Source organism: Colias philodice, chromosome 26 (assembly GCF_061535455.1).
Source record: "Colias philodice isolate Cphi_HAF_F1 chromosome 26, ilColPhil1 Martin Lab GWU primary, whole genome shotgun sequence".
Lineage (NCBI taxonomy): Eukaryota > Metazoa > Arthropoda > Insecta > Lepidoptera > Pieridae > Colias > Colias philodice.
In genome coordinates this window covers 9,016,562-9,038,483 of record NC_143111.1, presented here as the reverse complement: position 1 = coordinate 9,038,483, position 21,922 = coordinate 9,016,562, and the positions used below count along the sequence as shown (strand labels likewise).

General features: G+C 32.4%; 1 protein-coding gene across 1 annotated transcript; it reads left to right on the top strand.

The window, feature by feature from the left end:
- The first annotated feature begins 1,215 nt into the window (after positions 1-1,215).
- On the top strand, positions 1,216-21,710 carry LOC149477078 (uncharacterized). The gene is made up of 6 exons (XM_089711382.1): positions 1,216-2,774; positions 7,718-7,785; positions 15,001-15,159; positions 15,476-15,640; positions 19,674-19,775; positions 20,857-21,710. The coding sequence occupies exons 1-6, from the start codon at positions 1,277-1,279 to the stop codon at positions 21,037-21,039; spliced, it is 2,175 nt and encodes a 724-aa protein (XP_089567508.1). The 5' UTR covers positions 1,216-1,276; the 3' UTR covers positions 21,040-21,710.
- The last annotated feature ends 212 nt before the right edge of the window (positions 21,711-21,922 follow it).

The window sequence follows — 21,922 nt, the reverse complement described above, 5'->3', positions numbered from 1 at the left end:
TTTACAAAGGTAGAGTGACAATGCGAACTCTCATGGGCGGTGACAGTCTTGTAAAAAGCGAGTCCGCTCTTTTGTTGGTTCTAGAATTTGAAACATCATCAATGTTAATATCGTATCAAAATAAATTATACATAATATTGTTTATAAAGCGGAGAAGTGAAACATGCATTATGCATGTGTATTGGCAGAATTGCAACATTAAAGCTACGAATAAATTATTCGTAGACTAGATTTCCGCCCGCGGCTTCGCCCGCGTTTTCAAAGGAAAACCCGCATAGTTCCCGTTCCCGTGGGATTTCCGGGATAAAACCTATCCTATGTGTTAATCCAAAATACCTTCTATATGTGTGCTAAATTTCATTGTAATCGGTTCAGTAGTTTTTACGTGAAAGAGTAACAAACATCCATACATCCATACATCCATACATCCATACATCTATACATCCATACAAACTTTTGCCTTTATAATAGTATTAAGATTTAAAAAAAACAAAACAATTGAACTTTAAACGATCATAACCTCTCATATTGTCCACCTTAAATCTTATTGAATTGTTTGGACGATTTCGAAAAATGTTATGCACCTACTAGTTTGCTTCATGAAACTATAAATAAGATACAGTTTTTAAAGAAATAAACCAAATCACATTACAAAATAGTTAATTAAAATATATGTAATCGCGGAACCAAATCAAATCAAATGAAACGTCCGTTTATGTTTGTATATTGTACTGAGAAGTGACTTCACGGTGTCTCTTAAATTAACTATTGATAGACTTAATGTAGGTGCGACTTTTTTAATTTTCTTTTTTCGGTAGTACAACATCTAATGACCACATCCAAATGTGGTTATTTTTCTCGATTTCATTTACGTTATTATGTTTGCATACAAAATTTGTTTTAACAGTTATCATATAAATAAGCTCATCGGTATCACTGTATAATTTTTTTAATCAATCTTCAATTACTAAAAATTGATAAAATATTAAACTCGAGCAGTGTTAGAATAATTTCTTAAATTGATATTAAAATCCTAAAGCTTTTGATGCTGCCCTGCTCCAGTCAAAACTGTGAATAATTTAAATCAATGAACTGAAAGTAAAAGTCTTATCAACGCTATTCTGCCATCGCTCGACACCGAAGAGAATCATTTTACAAACAGTATAAATAATAGTAGTTCAACCAATGGCGACAGTTTCCCCCGCGCGTCCGAGCCGACATCTCGCGTATTTATAAAATACGAATATGATACTATGAACACTTCTCTCATATCAATATGTCGCCGCTCAATTTACTTTTTTTCCTTTTAACTCCAAGCTGCTACTCGCTGAGCATCGGAGTGAGTGATAAAAATGTGACGAAGCGTGCTGCAAATAGCGAATTCTTTCCAGACTGGGTTCCCTTCAAGAACAAGCATGGTGAGGAGCTCGGAGAGTTCGTGGCTGTGGCCAAAGCGAAACCGAAAAAACGACTTGCACCGCCTATGAATTTCATACTAAAAGCTGTCGCTGAACCAAACGGCGATGATTATTATGATAAAGGTCAAGGCGAAAGCGATAACGAAGATTATTATGAAAAGAAGGAATGGTCTGACTTAAACAGACCTGCAGAGCCCGTTGATCCGAATAAACCTATAGGCCAAAATATATCTGATATAGATGGAATCGTAAATATAATTACCAAACCTGTAGACGATCCCGTGATAAAAGCTATACAAGTGCGTAACAAAGAAAATCAGGAAGCAAAGCAAAAATCAGAGGAAGAAAATCAAAATGTTAGTGAAGAAAAGGAAAGCCTTAAAACTAAAGATGAAAAACAAGATATACATCCAGAGGCCGAAAGTGATGAAAAAGAAGAGAAACGCCCGAGACGATATGAAGATGATGTCGAATATGAAGAAGCGAGTTCTGAAAAGCAAAAGCCTGAAGTCGTCGATGAAGAAAAGCGTGAAAGTGAGGAAAAGAAAGCAAAACTGTTAAGTAGCGTTGACGATTTAAAAGAACGACATGCACAAGAGCAACGTGCGATAAATGAAAAAGTAAAAGAGGAAGAATTATTCCGAGAAGATTTTGAAAGGGACAACTTAGGATCTAGTGAAGAGAATGATAAGTACGCAAAAGGTAAAGGACCCAAATGGAAGAAAATAACTGATTATGAAGAATACAACGATGATGTTGGATCTGTAGAGGATAAGTATAAACTCAATCATGAAAAAACAACAACAACGACTACTACACAATCACCTAAAAAGAGTAAAAAGCGCAAATCAAAAAAGGAAAAATCTGTTGCTACTGGTAAGCTGTCAGTTTTTAGAAATCCTCAACTGTATATGATCTTTGATGAAAACGATAGTACAACACCAAAACCCAAAGCAGAAAAATCCAATGAAAAGTTTTCAGCCAAATATTCAGCAGATGATGACAACGTAAGAATATCGTTAGTCCCAGCAGATGATGATTCAAAGGAAGGTGAGCCAACGCGATTCTTCCCTAAGAAAAGGAAAAATAAGCGCAATAAAGCAAAGACAACTGCCTCGCCCATAACATTTAATACAGAAAAGATAAGTCTGCCAACAACAGCGTCTGATACAACTGGTTTTGACGCATCGGCGTCTGACACAACTGCTTCGGATGTGGATTCGTCTGCGTCCAACACCGCGCCGTCTGCGTCTGACGCAATCCCTTCTGCAACTTCAGGCGCAGACGTTGACTCTACGCATGCGTCAACTGACAAAGAAGAAGAGAAGAAGATTGCAGATTACAGCCACGAAAAAGGTGAGTTTTTATGTAACATTAATTCAAAACGTACGTTTATTTAACTTGCAATTATATAAAACATGATTCACTCAAATATTAAATTTTTATAAAAGCCTTGGTGATTTCAGTGAAAAAATCAAATGACAATAGTATTATTATAAAGAAATTATTAATTATGGTTAACAGAGGCTAGATCAAGATTTTTTATAGGACTTGGGCGTATCTTTGCATGAGAAAGCATAAATAAAAAATACAAATAAAATATAAAAATATCGTGTATTGGTTGGTAAAAACCTTTTTGTATACTGATATTGTTTTGAGCGCAAATTACGCAAGGTAATATCAAAAAATTACTTCACACTCGTAAATATAATATTTAACATTTTATACTAGACCGTCTACAAAAGAATATCTACATTCTACATGTTTTCAAAGTGCGATTTAAGTAAAATAGTAATCATATTTTATTAAAACGTACACGAAACAATTTCCAAATAGGTAATATCATAGCAACAATTCAGAGCTGTATATCGAGGTCCATCCACTTTGCATTTTGGACCGACGCATTTCTACCAAAATATACTGAAGCCTCAAGCGATTTACAGGCGAGAGATAATCTGCCCTACAAATTTGCTCCTTATTCCATCGGAATACGGTCTAATTTAAGTTGTTGTCATGATTTTTAAGTTCACTCCGTCAAAAGTACCTAATTTCTAACAAGGGTTCCAAAAGATGGGTCAAGTAAGATACGACATGATTACCGTATTGACTATCACGCTTAAATGATCCCTTTTATCTTAATAAAATATTTTTATGAAAATTCTTAAGGATGACAAACTGAAAAACTTCTTTTGCTGATAATGATCCATACTTTTTCTGAAGCAATATAGAGCCAAAATAACTCACAGATATTAAGTGTTTACTAACTTAATTATGTTAGGTGATTCAGGTAATCTAAATCTTAAAATTATTCACATTCACTGAATAAATAGGTAATATAACAAAAGCAAAAGTATCTCTGTTTGTCTATCCGATGAATTTCCATATAAATGGAGTCTAGGAAATAAGGAAACGTGATTTAGATAAATATAAACCGACTTATTTTAATAGATGTCCTTTGAATTTTACCATGAAACTCAGAATTCATTTAACCTCAGAATTTAAGGACTTTACAATAAATAAACCGGCCAAGTGCGAGTCGGGCTCGCGCACAAAGGGTTCCGTAGCAGCAAATATAATAAATTACAGTTAAATCAACCTATCTCAAAAACTATAAGAGATACTTTGATCAAACCAAAAATCGTTGAAAGAGTTAATTAGCATGCATCACCTCTATTTTTTTTAGAATTTTATACCCCGTAGTTATAAAAATAGAGGGGGGGGGACATACTTTTTACGACTTTGAGAGCTGATATCTCAAAAACCGTTCACTTTAAGAAAAATGTTTTTTAGAAAACTTTATATCATTTTAAAAGACCTTTCCATTGATACCCCACACGGGTATGTACATCGAAAAAAAAAATTTCATCCCTCAGTTACATGTATGGGGGGCCCCACCCCCAATTCTTTTTTTTACTATTTAGTGTCATATTTTTGTAGCGGTTCATACAACACATATTCCCATCAAATTTCATCACTGTAGTACTTATAGTTTCCGAGTAAATCGGCTGTGACAGACGGACAGACGGACATGACGAAACTATAAGGGTTCCGTTTTTGCCATTTTGGCTACGGAACCCTAAAAATAGCGTGTTCTGCTTCTGACATGAGTGCCGAGCACACATGTCAGAAGTGAAACTTCTCTAGCAAGATTCAAAGATACCAAAATCGTCGCCTTACTCCATAACGTGACAGTATTGCCATGACGCGACTTTTAAATTTTACTTTCATCGCGCTTAAAGAAAAAATTTATCGAAAATAAGTGGCGGACAAATTGATGAATACCAAAAAATATCTCTAACAAAGATTATCTTGTTTTTTGAAGTCGGTTAATAATAGTTATAATAGTAAATATGTAGTATAGATCATCGTTTTTTGGTTCAAGCTGGAGGGCAAGCGATACGTGACCACTTTTTCGTCGTCACGGTGTTAAATCTATTTATTTATGTATCGGTTCAATGGACCTTCGTTTGATGGAAAAAAGTTAATAGATTTTTTAACGGAGATTTGTAAAACAAATGCTTAAGCAGTAATTAATTGTTGGGTAAACAAAATAACTGTGTTCTTAATGTTGGTTTTTGTGTTTATTTCATAGCGTTCTTTTAATAAGAAAATGCCGGTTACATTATATTTTAGATGTAAAAGGGTTTTGTTTGGACAAGATGATAGTGTTTTTAAGTTTTCGGCTAAATGAAAATAAATGAATATTTCAGGACAGGGCACGATCTGATCCCATAATAAGCTTTCGCTTGTGTTATGGAAATCAAATGTCTGGTAAACAAACATATAAAATTTTAAATAAATACTTACATAGACAATTAAGACCTAGATACAGAGCAAACATCGATGTTCATCACACAAATATTTGCCCTGGGTGGGAATCGAACCCACGACCTTTGACGAAGGCAGGGACACTACCAACCAAGCCAACCAGTCAGTCAAATAAAACGTATATTTTTTAAAACACTAATTTATTTTAGACATAAGATTAGACAATAGACTTCTTTCTTACATAAATAGGAAGTGTGAACATTCTGCGGATTTTGCAATTTTATACTATTATGTAAGTTGGGCTTTGTCCACTTAAATTAAATTATATCACTTGGTGCAATACTGAACTAAGTCCTAGTTCTTTTATAGCAAAAGATTTCTTTAATACAAAAGCCGAAAATTTTGGTTTTTAGAGCTAGTCTTGGCTAATCGGTAATGAACAACAAAAGCCTACGTTACTCAATAAAAATGTAACTTTCTAGGAACCTACTGGTAAAAAATAATTTACAATATAGGCATTAGGCAATGTATATTGTATGTTTAGATATATGTGATAAATTTTTGGTAAGGTTTTTCAATGCATATCCTACTATGTAATATTATAAATGCGAGAGTGTGTGTGTTTGTTACTCTTTCATGCAAAATTCTACTGAACCGATTACAATGAAATTTAGCACACATATAGAGGGTAACTTGGATGTTAATCCAAGTGTTATGTGTTAACATAGGATAGGTTTTTTTCCCGGAAATCCCACGGGAACGGGAACTATGCTGGTTTTCCTTTGAAAACGCGGGCGAAGCCGCGGGCGGATAATTATAATAATTTCATTAAGTACCCTACATACTATCAGATACTTTTGCAAAGAAATTAAGTTGTCATTAAATACGGATGAATCGCTTTATCCAAGTCAAATAAAAAAAAATGAAATTTACACCCAATTGATTACAAAATCTGTTTATAATAAGCGTGATAATTTATATTTAGCGTAAAATTAGTTACAGGTCAGAATTGAAAGTGTATCTATAGAAAGTGTAGAAAAATTCCGACCTATTGAACTAATGTCAGTGACGAGATATTTAAAAACAATTGGGTCATTGTTTTCTTTTGCAATTGACTGTACGCAAAACGGCCTACTGCGAAAATTTCAAGGCCTTTATTTTTACTTGAGTTGTGATTTAACTTCGTTAGTTTATAATAAAAGATTCAAGGAAATAAAATGTCTTCAATATAGAAAATAATACAGTTTAGCGCTACAGCCTAATTAGGTACTTCATACGCTTAGGATTTATGTAATCTTCCATTCAATAATTACTGTAAAGTGTATAACTTTTACATCAAACGAACATAGAGCTAGAGCTAGAGCAAGAGCATTCTCGTGATAGTTCAGTGTTAACGAAGACTCGTATTCAGTTTAGTCTTTTGGAACGCACTAAGAACAGCGAAAGAATGCTCTACGCCTGTTTACACTAAAAGAATTTGACATAGCGGGGTTAGAATGAACATTTGAATGTTTGATGTAAATGCACAATAATGTGAGGCTGTGAGCGCAAAATACTTAATTCTATCTCACTTTGATCACTTAAATAATCCGATAAGGCGAAATACTATATATCTTTTGCACGCCTCATAAGCGAAGCGTTGAGGTGGGTACTACTGTCACTTCGCGCAAAACATCTGATTTTTCAAACTTAAAATGTCTTTATGTATCATACATTACACTTGTAAGATAATACATACACACACATATTAAGAAAAAACACTATTTTTAACATTCATGATGTTTTTGATGTCATTTTTGTTATTTAAACTAGTTAAAAAACAGTTCAAAAAGTTCTGTCTTGGACGTCCGTGTGTCTGTATGTGCGGAGGATTTTCTTGTTAACACGATAGCGACCGAAATACTTTACTAATCGAGTCTTTTTTTTTCTCTTACGCTTGAGTATGCTCAGGAATAGAACCCTTTCATTTTTCAGGGTCTGATTCGATGTGGTTTAATTGTTATTAAATAAACAAAAATAATAATTAATAAATAATTATTAAAAAAAAATAATGAGGCGTGCACTTTTGGATTTTCCAAATTATTTAATAGTATTACATATTGTATTGTATCAGGGAATGAGTGTTTTCTTTGTAATAATTAACTGTAGAAATTAACTGTATTTTCACGCTTTTTAATAACTGTTAGTTTTCCAACATCGATTATATTATCAAAGATTGTATCGGCATCGGTATATAGGTAGGCAGGTAGTAATCGTTCCATAATCTAAATATCTTTGACTATATAAATGCTTGAATTAACGTGACTTTTCCTATTTATTTAAATAGAGATAATAATTTTATTTATATGATAATCATTTATGTACCGTACAAACATTTCACAAATTTTAAACATAATATTCCTTGTTTTATAATTAAAACGATTAATTTATTTGAAAATTCGATCGCTTTTTAAGCTTAACCCACAAGAGGCGAGAACATTATTATTTATTGAAATACGTATTAAATACATAATAATTATTTTTTTTACTAGGTGGAGGTCGAAAACACGAGTCGGAATATTCAGAAGAACACGGAGAACACGGCAAAAAGGCTTATGAGGTAAGAGTTTGTTTTAAGTAGACTTTCTCCCACTTTTTCTAAGTTTATAAGAAACTTTAACAAAGCAGTTATAAAGAGATGAAAACAAAAACACATTGCAATCGATATTACATTTTTGAGGTAATTATTAACTAAATGCCTAAATATGATAAAATCATTAATTTAATAGATATTATTAATTTTTAAATGTTTGATTCATTTGCTGCTACAGGACTAAAAAAAACTTATTTCTATAATATTATCTATATATATAAAACTCAAAGGTGACTGATATAGTGATCTATCAACGCAAAGCCCAAACCACTGGACGTATCGGGCTGAAATTTGGCATGCAGGTAGATCTCATAACGTAGGCGTCCCCTAAGAAAGGATTTTAGAAAATTCATCCCCTAAAGGGGTAAAAAAGGGGATGAAAGTTTGTACGATGAAAATTTATCTTTTCCACGCAGGCGAAGCTGCGGGCAACAGCTACAGTGTATAATAAATTAGAGATACCTACCTAAAATTATAATAGTCTAAATATAATATAAGTCATCTTGTTTCCTTCCTAGATATTATTTTACATATCAGCTGTACATATTTATATTGGTAAAATAATGCACGTTTTGCATTATTTTACCAATATAAATATGTACAGTTGATAAAATAAGCGGTAACACCCCATAAAGGTTTTACAACCTCCCAACTTTGTTGATGCGTGTCGTAAAATTATGATACAGCATCATATATTTTTCCTTCACTAGCTTTTACTCGCGATTTTGAACGCATTGAACAATTGAATATTTTTACGCTTAGGGAAATTACTTGAAAGTGAAAGATACGTTACAAATTACAATAATCGATGTCAAGGCGTTTAAAATTTTAAATTTGTAATAAAACGTTTTTTTGATCAATTACTATCTATGTATTAACTACGCACATTTTTTTCCGTCGTGTTACTAATATAGTATCACGTGTTGCGTTGCACGTTGACGAACATTCTTTGTCATAATGCTGTTTCTCCTCAAGTTTTTATTTCATGAAAAAAACAACTAATCTACGGCACTTTATGTTTATTAAATCTGTATAAAAATCAAAATTCATTCACACATTTTCTAAGGGTCTAGTAAAAAAATAAATAGAGTCAACCAATATAAGTATGAATGCAATATTATAATTGGTTATCAATATTATTGTTCTATCAGAACCCCGTAACTAATCCCGTAAGACATGATATTATCCCATCTATTTTTAGCTCCACAACATTCTCATAATATATGGGGTTGTTTCAAGGAAAAATTCTTAAAATAATCTTATTTAGCACAAAATATTGGTTATCCCCCGTAGCTTGGTAATCCTTGCCATGGGTTATATGATTTATTAAGTCCATGGTGAAGTAAATCAGTTGCTAATAATAGTCCTTGGCCCTTACGTGATTTCATAGCAGATAATATATAGTAACTGTTTTTGTTATCAAAATATGTTCCCGAATTTGTTATTAACGAGTCTGTTAGAAAAGTTCGTAATCGATAATTTTTCTAGGTCTATCTCTCGAAAGAAGAGTAAAAACATGTTTGTAAGCCCTAGGTCGTCGAATAATGTTATTAGTGAGCTAGTTCACAATGAGAAGAAACTTATTTTTAGTTCTTTTCGCATCTATGAAAAATTAAAAAGAAAATTACTATTTAGAAGTTGAATAAAACGGCAATCCAATTTGAGCATACGATAAAGCTTTGTAAATATTTATTGTAAATCATCATCATCAGACCCTATTTTTAACTGACTTCAAAAAAAGGAGGAGGTTATATCCACTGCAAGGACCGTAAAGTTTTTTTATATCTGCAATAGTTACGGAATAATCGCCTGTGCACACGATAATACCCTGTATAGATAGTGCTGTCACTCTCCCACACTGGAAATAATATTGCAATAAAATCATGGTACAGGGGTGCATAGTAAACAAGTTGTACCTAATAACGGATCGCAATTTCAATTCGCACCGCATCGACCATTTCAATTCAACAAATCTCCAGCGACCGTTATAATCCTGTTTCCTAATTTTCTCTATTGGCCTACGATTGGGAGTATTTGCGTAGTTTTAAAGGGAATACATACATATTTGTTATTATAAAGTTTATTTCTACCTTCTGGTTCTAAGTTAATAATTTTACGTATAATATCGTAGAGCCTAATGGTTAAAAAAAAATGAAACCATAAATAAAATGGGGAAGAAATTACATGAGAAATTTTTTCTTTTATTATTTTAATTTGCGTTTTTCTATAAAAAAATATTTCCTCAGGTAAATCCTAATATACTGGCCATGTTGTAAACAAACTTGAAAAGGCAAAACACCCCTAATTTTAACTTTGAAAATGTAATACAATTTCAATGTGTAGATTTTGAATTATTTAATTACAAATTTATTATTTGTTTAATTTGATTAAGTTGGTGAGAGAATTATTAAAACTTATATTAACTTCGATAACTTGATCTCAACCTATGTCATGCTAAATCAGATTCTAGATATTATTTTGAATAGCTATTTTACACGCGGACTCGAGTTAGGTAAAGTTCACTCTTCAAAACTATTTATAAAACCAATGATTTTAATTTAACAATAATTTAATAATATTGTTTGCATAGGCTAGATAAGTTTAATTTATAAGTAGTTTTCACAATTATCCATATTTATAAATTAGTTTTAATTAGTATCCTACGTATTTCACTCTACGTCATAATTAATAATTATTCCCTGACTATAAAATATTTATTTATTTATTTATTTATTGAAAACACACACTAACATTACAGTTTCCCAATACGATAGTGGTTTTACATTTAATTGGTTACATCATGGTTACATCGAAATTAGAAATATAATATAACATACAAACTAAATACATTACTTTTTATAGCATATTAGGTACAAATAAAGCTACTCGCGTGAATTCATCCCAAGTGCAACAAAATATATATAATTATATTCCCTGTTGTTTTTTTTAATTAGTCAATGATTTTCACGGAAGTTTGGTTAGAAAAACGTGACACGATAATTTTTAAACACATAATATTATTATCTACATATATTTAATATTTTATTGTGCATTTAGACAGCAACAACAAGAGCATCAGAATGGAGACACACCGTCGATCCTATAAACTATTATTACACACTATCAAGATTAAAACCTTGGTACATTATGGATAAAGTGAGTGGTGGATGTTCCTAACATGTAAATAATCATGATTGTAACATTTAACATGTACCAATTTAACCCCATTTTTTTCCTACTAATTATTGTCGAAGAAATTGTAAAATGTTATAATCTATGTATGTTATAATATTCTCTGTGTCTTTAAATTATTTCTCTTTTATATTTCGTTCAAAATCTTAACTAGTGCAAAACTGATAAAGAATTATTTGACCTTAACCGAAATAAATATTCTTTCAAATTGAAAATAATAATAATTTCTCAATTTACTTGAAACTGAATTCTAATTTACAAGAAATAATCAAATTTCTCAGCTATGTAAATTTCAGATGAATACATGGTCTAGACCACAGTATTACAATATTAGTGGTCTAGACTAGACACTAGAATAACATAAATTATACCTACTACTTGCCACAGATACTATACATATATAGGTATTCTGCTGAAACTAATCATACATTGTACATGTATACCTCTAAGAAATATAGAACTGATCTTATAAGCCACTATAGCTTCCGCCCACGACTTTGTACATGCATCCCCGTTTTTCCCGGTTCCCGCAAGAATTTCGGGAAATCCTTTCTTAGCGGATGTCTACGTCCTAACATCTACCTGCATGCCAAATTTCAGCCCGATACGTCCAGTGGTTTGGGATGTGCGTTGATAGATCACTATATCAGTCACCTTTGAGTTTAATATATTATATAGATTAGACATTTTAACACGCTTTTATTAGCTTCACCTGTATGTTTGTATGTAACCGATTCCTTTATAGTGGGTACACACGTACACACATGCTCGATAAACTTGCTCGATCTCGAGCAAGTACGAACGTGTGTACCATGCAAGTCTCAAGACAAATGCTCGAAGCCAACCATTTCAATCCAACAACTTCGATTCGAGCAAGATTCAAACCTCCATAATTTTTGCTCGATGTTCGAAGCAATCTTGTTTGTACGTGTAGCTGCGACTTCGAGCATGTCAGTCGTGAGCGAGTGATTAATCGAAAAGGTTGTGCGTGCGCAGCTGAAATATCGGACTTTCGAGCGTTTACTCGTGATTTTGTGGAACAATTTATAAACATGTATCGAGAAGAAGAGTGTTTATGGAAAACAACGTTAAAAGAGTACAGCGACAAGGGTAAAAGAAACGCTGCGTATGATCGTTTAATTTTATTATGCAAAACGGTGGAACCAAACATTGACAAAAATGGAGTGATAAAAAAAATTAACCCTCTAAGGGCGTCTTGGAGGAGAGAGAAGAAAAAAAATTCCCACCAAACACAACAACGTATCGTCCATTGCTCGAAGAGTTTCAACGCACACTGAACATGATCTTCGCGCAAGCTTTTACGTGTAGACGCGAGTTCAAGCATGTCTGTGCTATAGCTTTGTTCGAAGAGACTTGCTCGACTAGCAAGTACGTACGTGTGTACCCACCATTAGACTCGAATTTGACCCACTTTAAACGGACAGATTTATTTCAAACTTAGTACACTTATCAAGGATGGGTGACAATAGAATAATTTCATGAGTTTAACCGCGTTTTTAGTTTTTTAACTACCTATATTGATTACTAACTGTGCCCCGCTGTTTTACCCGCAGTGCTGTGCTTCTGTTGGTCTTAACGTGATGATATTTTACCCGCAGTACTCTGCTCCTGTTGGTCTTAGCGTGATGATAATATTATGTAGCCTATAGCCTTCCTCGATAAATTGGCTATCTAACACCGAAAGAATTTTTCAAATCGGTCCAGTAGTTCCTGAGATGAGCGCGTTCAAACAAACAAACAAACTCTTCAGCTTTATAATATTAGTATAGATTTATCTTACATTATTTCTTACATAGGAACACCAGTCGAATGTTCATGAACAAAAACTACCATTGTTTTGTTTTCACGATGTGTTTTAGATGATCTAATAATAACAAACTTTGGACAATCGCTAATATTGATAAGTTTTGTTTTCATTATACATTTGTTTGTATAACACAGTAGAGCTAGTGTGTTAGTTATATAATAATAGTTCCCACAAATTGTTTCATGTATGTTTTATAATTAATGAGATTTCGTTTAGAGAAAAGTGTGGGTTATTTTCTTATATTGACAATTACGGGGTAACATCCTAAAAATGTATTACAATAGTTGTATAATGTAGACTGAAACTAACAATACTTCAATTCATAGGTTCCTACTACAAATAATACATTTTAATCTTGTATACCCAGAGAACTACGTACCAAAATTCACTACCAATAATTCAATTTAAAATTTCTTATTTCAAGTTCTATACGTTCATATGGAATCTTTATCTAAGAATGTCCAATACTTTCAATTGAAACTTCAATTATCTCCAACTCAATAGAGTCTAGGATTCAATTCCAGTTCCAACCATTAGACACTAAGCACTATAATTCATAACTTGCTATAACTGGTCCGTTTTAATTTGTATAAATTATATAAGTTCGCAAGTTGTCATCAAAGACACTTTTACTATGAGTTCTCATTCGCAACTCGATCTTTCTCACTTCAACTTCGGCAGTAGATTTCTAAGTTCTAACAAATGGGTATAAATTATGTTTGTAATATTGAAAAATAACATTTAAAATAACATCAAAAAATTATTAAACAGGCTATCCTTAAACTTTATAATGAATATTTAAAATTCTTAAATTTTAGGACAATAAATTGTTTTCAATATCAGCTATTATCCCTTGCGTGTCAAGTAATTGTCGGGATCATAGTAACCTCAATTTATTTCACAAGCTTTAAGTCAATATTTCCCAAAGAAATAGATACTACTACCATTATTTTTCAAGTTCTGAAAAAAAAATGAAAAATATTTAATTAACAAATAATAAACAACTTCTAAAATCTTCTTCTTTTAAACAAATAATAAACAACTTCGAGAAACATTCGAGTATCCTTAGTACGCAAAGTTCACAAGTCAATTACAGCAGGACGGTACAACTGACATGACTCTGGTTTCGTTTTAATTAACCAACTTCCATTAACAAGATACCGGCTCTGATCTTTTATCAACAAGCTTGTCCTATCATTTCTATGATTTTATTGTTCATAAGTCATTGTTTTAACCCGCTATGTTCAAAGGATTTTGATCCTTTATTCTTCTTTGGTCAGGATTAATATGATAATCCGTAATTAATCCGTTTGGTAGAACCTAGAGCTATTAAAATCTATAAAATAAAATGAAATTGCACTATCAATTACTGATAATGGCAATAATGCATCTAGAAAATATTAAATAATTATATACTCATTAGGGTTCCGTAGCCAAAATGGCAAAAACGGAACCCTTATAGTTTCGTCATGTCCGTCTGTCCGTCTGTCCGTCTGTCCGTCTGTCACAGCCGATTTACTCGGAAACTATAAGTACTACAGTGATGAAATTTGATGGGAATATGTGTTGTATGAACCGCTACAAAAATATGACACTAAATAGTAAAAAAAAGAATTGGGGGTGGGGCCCCCCATACATGTAACTGAGGGATGAAATTTTTTTTTTCGATGTACATACCCGTGTGGGGTATCAATGGAAAGGTCTTTTAAAATGATATAAAGTTTTCTAAAAAACATTTTTCTTAAAGTGAACGGTTTTTGAGATATCAGCTCTCAAAGTCGTAAAAAGTATGTCCCCCCCCCCTCTATTTTTATAACTACGGGGTATAAAATTCTAAAAAAAATAGAGGTGATGCATGCTAATTAACTCTTTCAACGATTTTTGGTTTGATCAAAGTATCTCTTATAGTTTTTGAGATAGGTTGATTTAACTGTAATTTATTATATTTGCTGCTACGGAACCCTTTGTGCGCGAGCCCGACTCGCACTTGGCCGGTTTTTTTTTTATATTCAAATTTTAACGACAGGTATATACCTAGTACTGAAAATTCACTATATGCTAACATTTTAAAGTTAATAATAAATCGAACGGGGCTGTTTTAACGTCTTTAACGAAGACAACTTATAAATAGATCCATAACTAAAATGTTCAACATAATTCAGGGGTACCACGAAGACACGAAGACCAGCAAGGGCCACCATGACAAGGAGAGTCACCACGATAAGTACAAGGACCAGGGTGGGATAGATAAGAAGCACCATGATGAGAAGGAGCATTATGGAGCTCATCATCATGAGGAACATGGCAAGAAACATGCGAAGGTAAGTTTTTATTCGCATCCTTAAAACTACGACTAAGGTTTTTCGAATGAAAATGTATCACCGAAATATGTGAAAGTTCCAATAAATTTTAATGGTAACTCCTTGGTAACTCCTTCAAAAGTTTTATAATGCATTGCTGCATCATCATTACGCCTTTTAAACCACTTTATAGCTATTTTAGAGAAACCTCTTACGACTTTTTTTTGTCTTAGTAAAAAGAAAAGATATCTACAAACATAGTATTAACTCTCATTTTAACGACCAGATTTGTAAATCAAACAATCATAGTTCAGAATAACTAACCATCTGTTTACAGTACGAAGAATCAGGCAAGCATTCAAAGGGACACAGCACTAAAGGTAGCCACGATATTCACAAGAAAGACGAATATGAGAAGAGAGTAGAGTTCTTTGAAGAAGACGGAGATTCGGATGAAATAGAGATGCATGGAGGACATCATAGTGAGAAGGAACATTCTATGGTATGTGTTCTGTAGTTTTTATAAAGATATGTTTAAGTGATGAATGAGCAAGTGGGTGTGACAGTACGTACTGGTTTCAAAAAAGGTTGAAGGAATGAGGTACGGATGTTTTGAAGCCTATTTTTTAATATAATTAATTAATGTGAAAGACGAAGAACTTCAAAACAATTCGCAAAGGTTAAGTAAATAAATTGCCATAGTTATAGTTTTATAGCAGAAACTGAATTTTTAGTTCTTTTCACGTGTACCTATTTGGCACATTTGGCAAGTTTATAGCTCGGAAGGCCTGTAAATCCTGCCGAAAAATTGAGATTTTAAAATTTTTTGTGTATTTTAGTATCGTAGTTTCAAATTCGATTCATCAAAACTAAAGTTTTTTTTTATCAAAAATTTGAACCAATTAAATAGATAAATTGAGGATTATTGTGATTTTCTCTAAATTTGAAATTTTAAAACTCACATTTATTTGTTGAAACTGTAGGTGCAATTTCAAAACGAACATTACCGTTAAATTATTCCGCTGTGTCAAATAGACTACAAGCCCACATATGAAAAAAATATGGGTCAAATGAACCACCACGGGACATATCTAGTACGAAAGAAGAGCAAAAAATAATAAGATTCATCACTATGCCGTCACTTGTAAGCTGTCCAACTGAGTGCAGATGAGAATTGAAAAGTACAGGTAGACTCGGTAAATTTTGGTCATATATTTTTGTACGGCATTCTTAACCATCGATAGATCCATTAAAAATAATAAGAAACCGCTCAGTGCCGTACAAAAATGTTGGTCCACCAAGTCGGAATTTTAATTTAATTTCCGAGAGTTACCGGGGGTAAATTTGGTCATTTGACCATGTACGGCATCTGTGTCATACTATTGCTATACTGCTTTTAATCCATTATTCCGCAACGCCGTACAAAAATCATGGGGACAAGGGGAAAAAATCGAGAGTTGTAATCCCCTCTCTTTCCCCACTCCAGGGGGTCATTTGACACAACACGAAATAAATTTATTTTTAAAGTATTTTATGCATAGATAATATTTTTTCATGTGCCGTACATTTTCGTTGGTTCAAAGGGGAAAAATCTGAAAAAGAAAAAATCCATATAACGAAATGCTTGCTTTATATTTTGATAATAAAATATAAATATACATTAATATTAAGAAGCACGAGGTGGTTAATTATCACCTTGGAAAGTCGGAGTCAAGTGGAATGGACTCCGTTAAATTGATGAACTAATAAAAAAGCTATGAACGAAAAGATGTGAATTATATGCAATCAGCCCATGAATACAGGTAAAGTCACAAGCAAATGCTAGTATTATATACATATTCAAAATGTACAAGTAAAGCGCTTTCAAATGATACCAAACACGGCATATTTATCTTAACTTTATTTTTTTACTCTGTATGTTTTGTCCGCTAGAGGGCGCCACATTAGATTTTGTGAAACCCCATATAGCCTTTAGCTAGCTGGTCGCTGGTTATCCAGTGAACAATTCAGATGCTTCTAATGATATGTTATTTGTCGAATTCTGATAAGTAGTTTAGAAGTTACGAGGGAATAGATGAACATACATACATGACCTGTCAAAACCATAACCCTCCTTTTGCTTTGCCGTAGTTGGGTAAAAATATGTCAATGCCGTACTGTATCAAATGGCCATAAAGCACCCTTAAAATTGTAGCTTTCGTCGCTTTCATCAGCCTAAAAGATGTGGTCTGCACAAAAATGTACGGCATCGTTTTTTCCTAATTTATCTATGTTAATACTATTTAAAACAACGAATAAAGTGTAGAAAACTATTATATTTCATTAATCTACGATGTTTAAACTTTAACAAAATTTCTGGTTTTGCATTTCTCTATAACTTTTTTTAGAACGGTTTCTTTTGAACGGCAATACTATACAACAATTGAATTTTACAATATCATGTTAAAAAGAAAGTTCCCGTACAGGGTCAATTGACCTTACAGCTCTTTATATCAAGAATTCGATGAAATTAAGATGATTATTGGTATACATTTAAAAGAACAATTATTTTTTGACGGCATTGCTTTTAATAGTACTTTTGAGTGCTAGATAATGTTTTGGAACCGAAGCCGTACTTAGTCAAATGACCCCCTGGAGTGGGGAAAGAGAGGGGATTGCAACTCTCGATTTTTTCCCCTTGTCCCCATGATTTTTGTACGGCGTTGCGGAATAATGGATTAAAAGCAGTATAGCAATAGTATGACACAGATGCCGTACATGGTCAAATGACCAAATTTACCCCCGGTAACTCTCGGAAATTAAATTAAAATTCCGACTTGGTGGACCAACATTTTTGTACGGCACTGAGCGGTTTCTTATTATTTTTAATGGATCTATCGATGGTTAAGAATGCCGTACAAAAATATATGACCAAAATTTACCGAGTCTACCTGTACTTTTCAATTCTCATCTGCACTCAGTTGGACAGCTTACAAGTGACGGCATAGTGATGAATCTTATTATTTTTTGCTCTTCTTTCGTACTAGATATGTCCCGTGGTGGTTCATTTGACCCATATTTTTTTCATATGTGGGCTTGTAGTCTAAAAATACAAAAATTGTGTGTTACAAATAAATTGCTGCAGTCACGGTCTAGTAGACCAATATTATTCTCTTTTTTGCCGTTTCAGCAAACTAGATCTTAAATAAGTGAATCCTAATATTTCCAAAGCATTCTAGACTATGAAAAATCGTGTTCAAGGTTATTAGGGCTTGTAGAAAATTGATAAAAACATCCATTTAAATGAGTTGTCGCAAGAGTACCGAGATTGATTTCCACGGTATTTCATCATTATTGCAGTGGTTAAATACCGCCTTATTTAGAAGTAGCATGAAAGCGTTATAATCGAGAGGTCCTAGGTTCGACCCCGGTGGTATCATCTCGCCCGTGAATAAATTAGATTAGTGAAATGATTGAGAAATATAACAATAAAGTTAGGTTTAGTAATGCACAGGCTGTGTTTCCAAACTGCAGTTTGCCTGTTGCCTTGTAAGTAATATCGATCAGTGAAACAGATGTTAACGTTCATGTATTTTCAGATTCGGACCTTCACTTTAAGTTTTACACAGAGAATTCTTTATATTTTGAAAAATAACAGGTTACACGTTGTTATGTACCAATTTTTTCCATCCCGATTCTGATTTTAGGCAAATGGTGAATTCCTAAAATATAATTTACAATTTGAAAATATCTTCCAAATTATTTTGCTTTCACTTAGAGAATCATCCAAATTGAAAATATACAGGGTGTCCGCGAAACAATTTTCGAATTAAAAATTAAATAATAAAAGTTTCACAGGTATATATTATAATCGTTTTTATTTTAATCGTTTCTATTTTAAAATAAAATATACAAATGCGGATTTATTTTTTGAAAATAATTGAAGTTAAACATTTACCACGGAGACGAACACACTCATTTAAACATTTACATGCAAATAAAGCTTAAAAAAATATATTACTTAACGTGGTACGAAAAACTAATTTAAAAACGCAGTCACCTATAAAAAGCATCTTACATGGTATAGATATTTTACTTCCCACTGAAAGCTCAGTGCATAATTAAACGGGACTTTTATTAAAAGACGTGGACACAGGCTGCATGGACAACTATCAACTTAATTACAACTTTTCCTATTTACTATTACTTTATTAATTTATCCCACGCCTTTGAAATGTTATGAATATTTAAAGCTATTGAATAAAACAGTAAAGTCAGTCATGTGAATCCTGATAGGTTGGTTTAATTAAAAATTGTGTAATGTGAATTGTTTGAGTTTTGAGTACAGTACCTGATTTTAGGAAACTAATAAGAAAACATCTAAGTAGTATTGTTAATTCATAAGTTTTGCTTTCGTTCCCAGATTTCATTTATCTTTTTCTAATTTAGATAAGGGTAAAGACAACTCACAAAAATTGTTTTGTTACCTGGTGGAGACTTGTATCTATTTTTTTAAATTATAATAATGATGTTAACTAATAATAATTTATTTCTAGGGTGGACATTACAAGAAGTCCAATCTAGAAGCAAGCCACAAGGGCCACGCGAAGGGCGACACGGGACATTTCAGCAAAAATGGACATGAACATACAAACAAGGTAATTTTTTTAATCTGTTTCTTTATATTGTAATACGTTTACTTAAGTTTTTGTTTCAGCATTTCGTTACTACTATATTATATTATATTTGCTATACTATAGAATTATCTTATTAATCTTATGCTGAAATCTTCGTTCCTTGCATAATAATATTATGAATGCAGATTCGTTTGTATTTAGAAAATCCAGTATGAGCTCCTGTAAAAGACATAACTTATGAAAAATATATAATTACGAGTACTCACGTTACTAACAAAATGTATGTTAGATATCAATAGGGATTTTTTGATGAATTTACCAAACTTTAAATGTGGTGTGGATTGATAAATCGACGCCATCGACCCCAAAGTGGTTCTAACTGTTGATTCGTAATGTGTTCATCGTAGCGTACAAATCCATAATAATATTATAAATGCGAAAGTAACTCTGTCTGTCTGTTACTCAATCACGCCTAAACTACAGAACCAATTTGCATGAAATTTGGTATGGAGATATTTTGATACCCGAGAAAGGACATAGGCTACCTTTTATTGCGAAATATGTACCACGGGCGAAGCCGGGGCGGACCACTAGTTACTTATAATTTATACTATTTACGTACCTATAGTATGAAGGATTCAATGTACCGTGATATTGTATTGCCAAAGAATTGGTTTTTGTGCTTTGAGTTGTGAAATAAAAATAGGAAAATTTAATTAGTTCTAGTAGGTAGAGTCTAGAGAGTTTAGATAGAGAAAAGAATATAATCCATTGAATATATATAAAAATAAATTGTCTGAACACGTGCAAGAAATGGGTCTGTTCTCTCAAGTTTATAGAAAAATCTAGCTATATCTACATATAAAGGAAGATATTCGGAAATAGAGCCAAGTAGACTCTTGGATGTAATATTATTTGGTCGACTTGGTAAAATAGAGCCTATTTAATTATTACAAAAAAATAGTTTTTAATACTTACGCGATTTATTTATTCAAAATGTCTATAAATAATTTACCTTCTATTAAGTGTATTTTGTGTATTATCCATATACAACTTTGGTATTATATGTATCTATACTAAATTAAAATTTCTCCATTCCCAGGGTCATAGCGCCTCCGGTGGCCACAGTCACCACGGGCACCACGCTCACCAGCACCACGGTGAAGGTGGTAGGAATGGTGGCAAGAAGTGGGTCTACCACCACGGCTACCCCGCGAAAACAGCTAACTTGGTTGTGATTGATCGACGTAACGATTATCAACACGGCCCACAGTATTTTGGTTAATTTTAAGTAGCCATAAGAATATATTTTGGTAAATTGGATGATTATGTTAGGGAGTCGTTCAAAAATTAACTCGTATTATTAATGTCAACGATGTTAGATAGTTTTGTGACGAGGGGTTGTGTCATGTGACGTCATTTGACAAAATTTTAAGAAAGAAAAAGATACTTAAATCTGTAAACAGACACGTCATACAATAATGAGTAAGTCCGCAGTATAACGGGTGATATTATGTTTTTAATGAATTTCGCCTAGATATAGGAATTCCTTAATAATTAAAATGTTTTGATAATTAAGGAATAATAATTAATAATATAAAATAAAATTTTTAAATAAAGAGATTATCTAAAAGGTAAATGTAGCGCATGAGAAATTTTAAAGTTTTGTGCATTAGTATACAACAATTGTTATTTGTGTTCCTTTGAAATAATAAAGCCGTAACATTGTTTCGTTGTTGCATTGCTTAACAATTATCTATTAAATTCTTCCAACAAATCACTTGTTTTTAAGTATTTTATTTTTAGATTATAGATCATTAGTATCATAAGAAATATTCATCGTAAAAACTTATATTCAGGCGGACTAAAATATTGCCTTCTTTTCGTTTCACTGTTAGTGTATAAAATAAGCAAATCTTAACACATTAGTAAAATCTTAACTTTTATTTTTGGGGATTTATGTTACACTCTTGTGAATTAGTTTAATTTATTGTAAATAGTGATTGTAAATAAGCGTTCAATTGAATGTTCTATTAAATTAATGTTTTATACGTTGTTTTTTTAATAAAGTTTTGTTTTCACCATATTGTGAATGTTTTCTTTTTATTCCTACCTAGTGTATATTTTAAGGAACGATATTAACAGTAGCATTTTATTTGATCTATTTG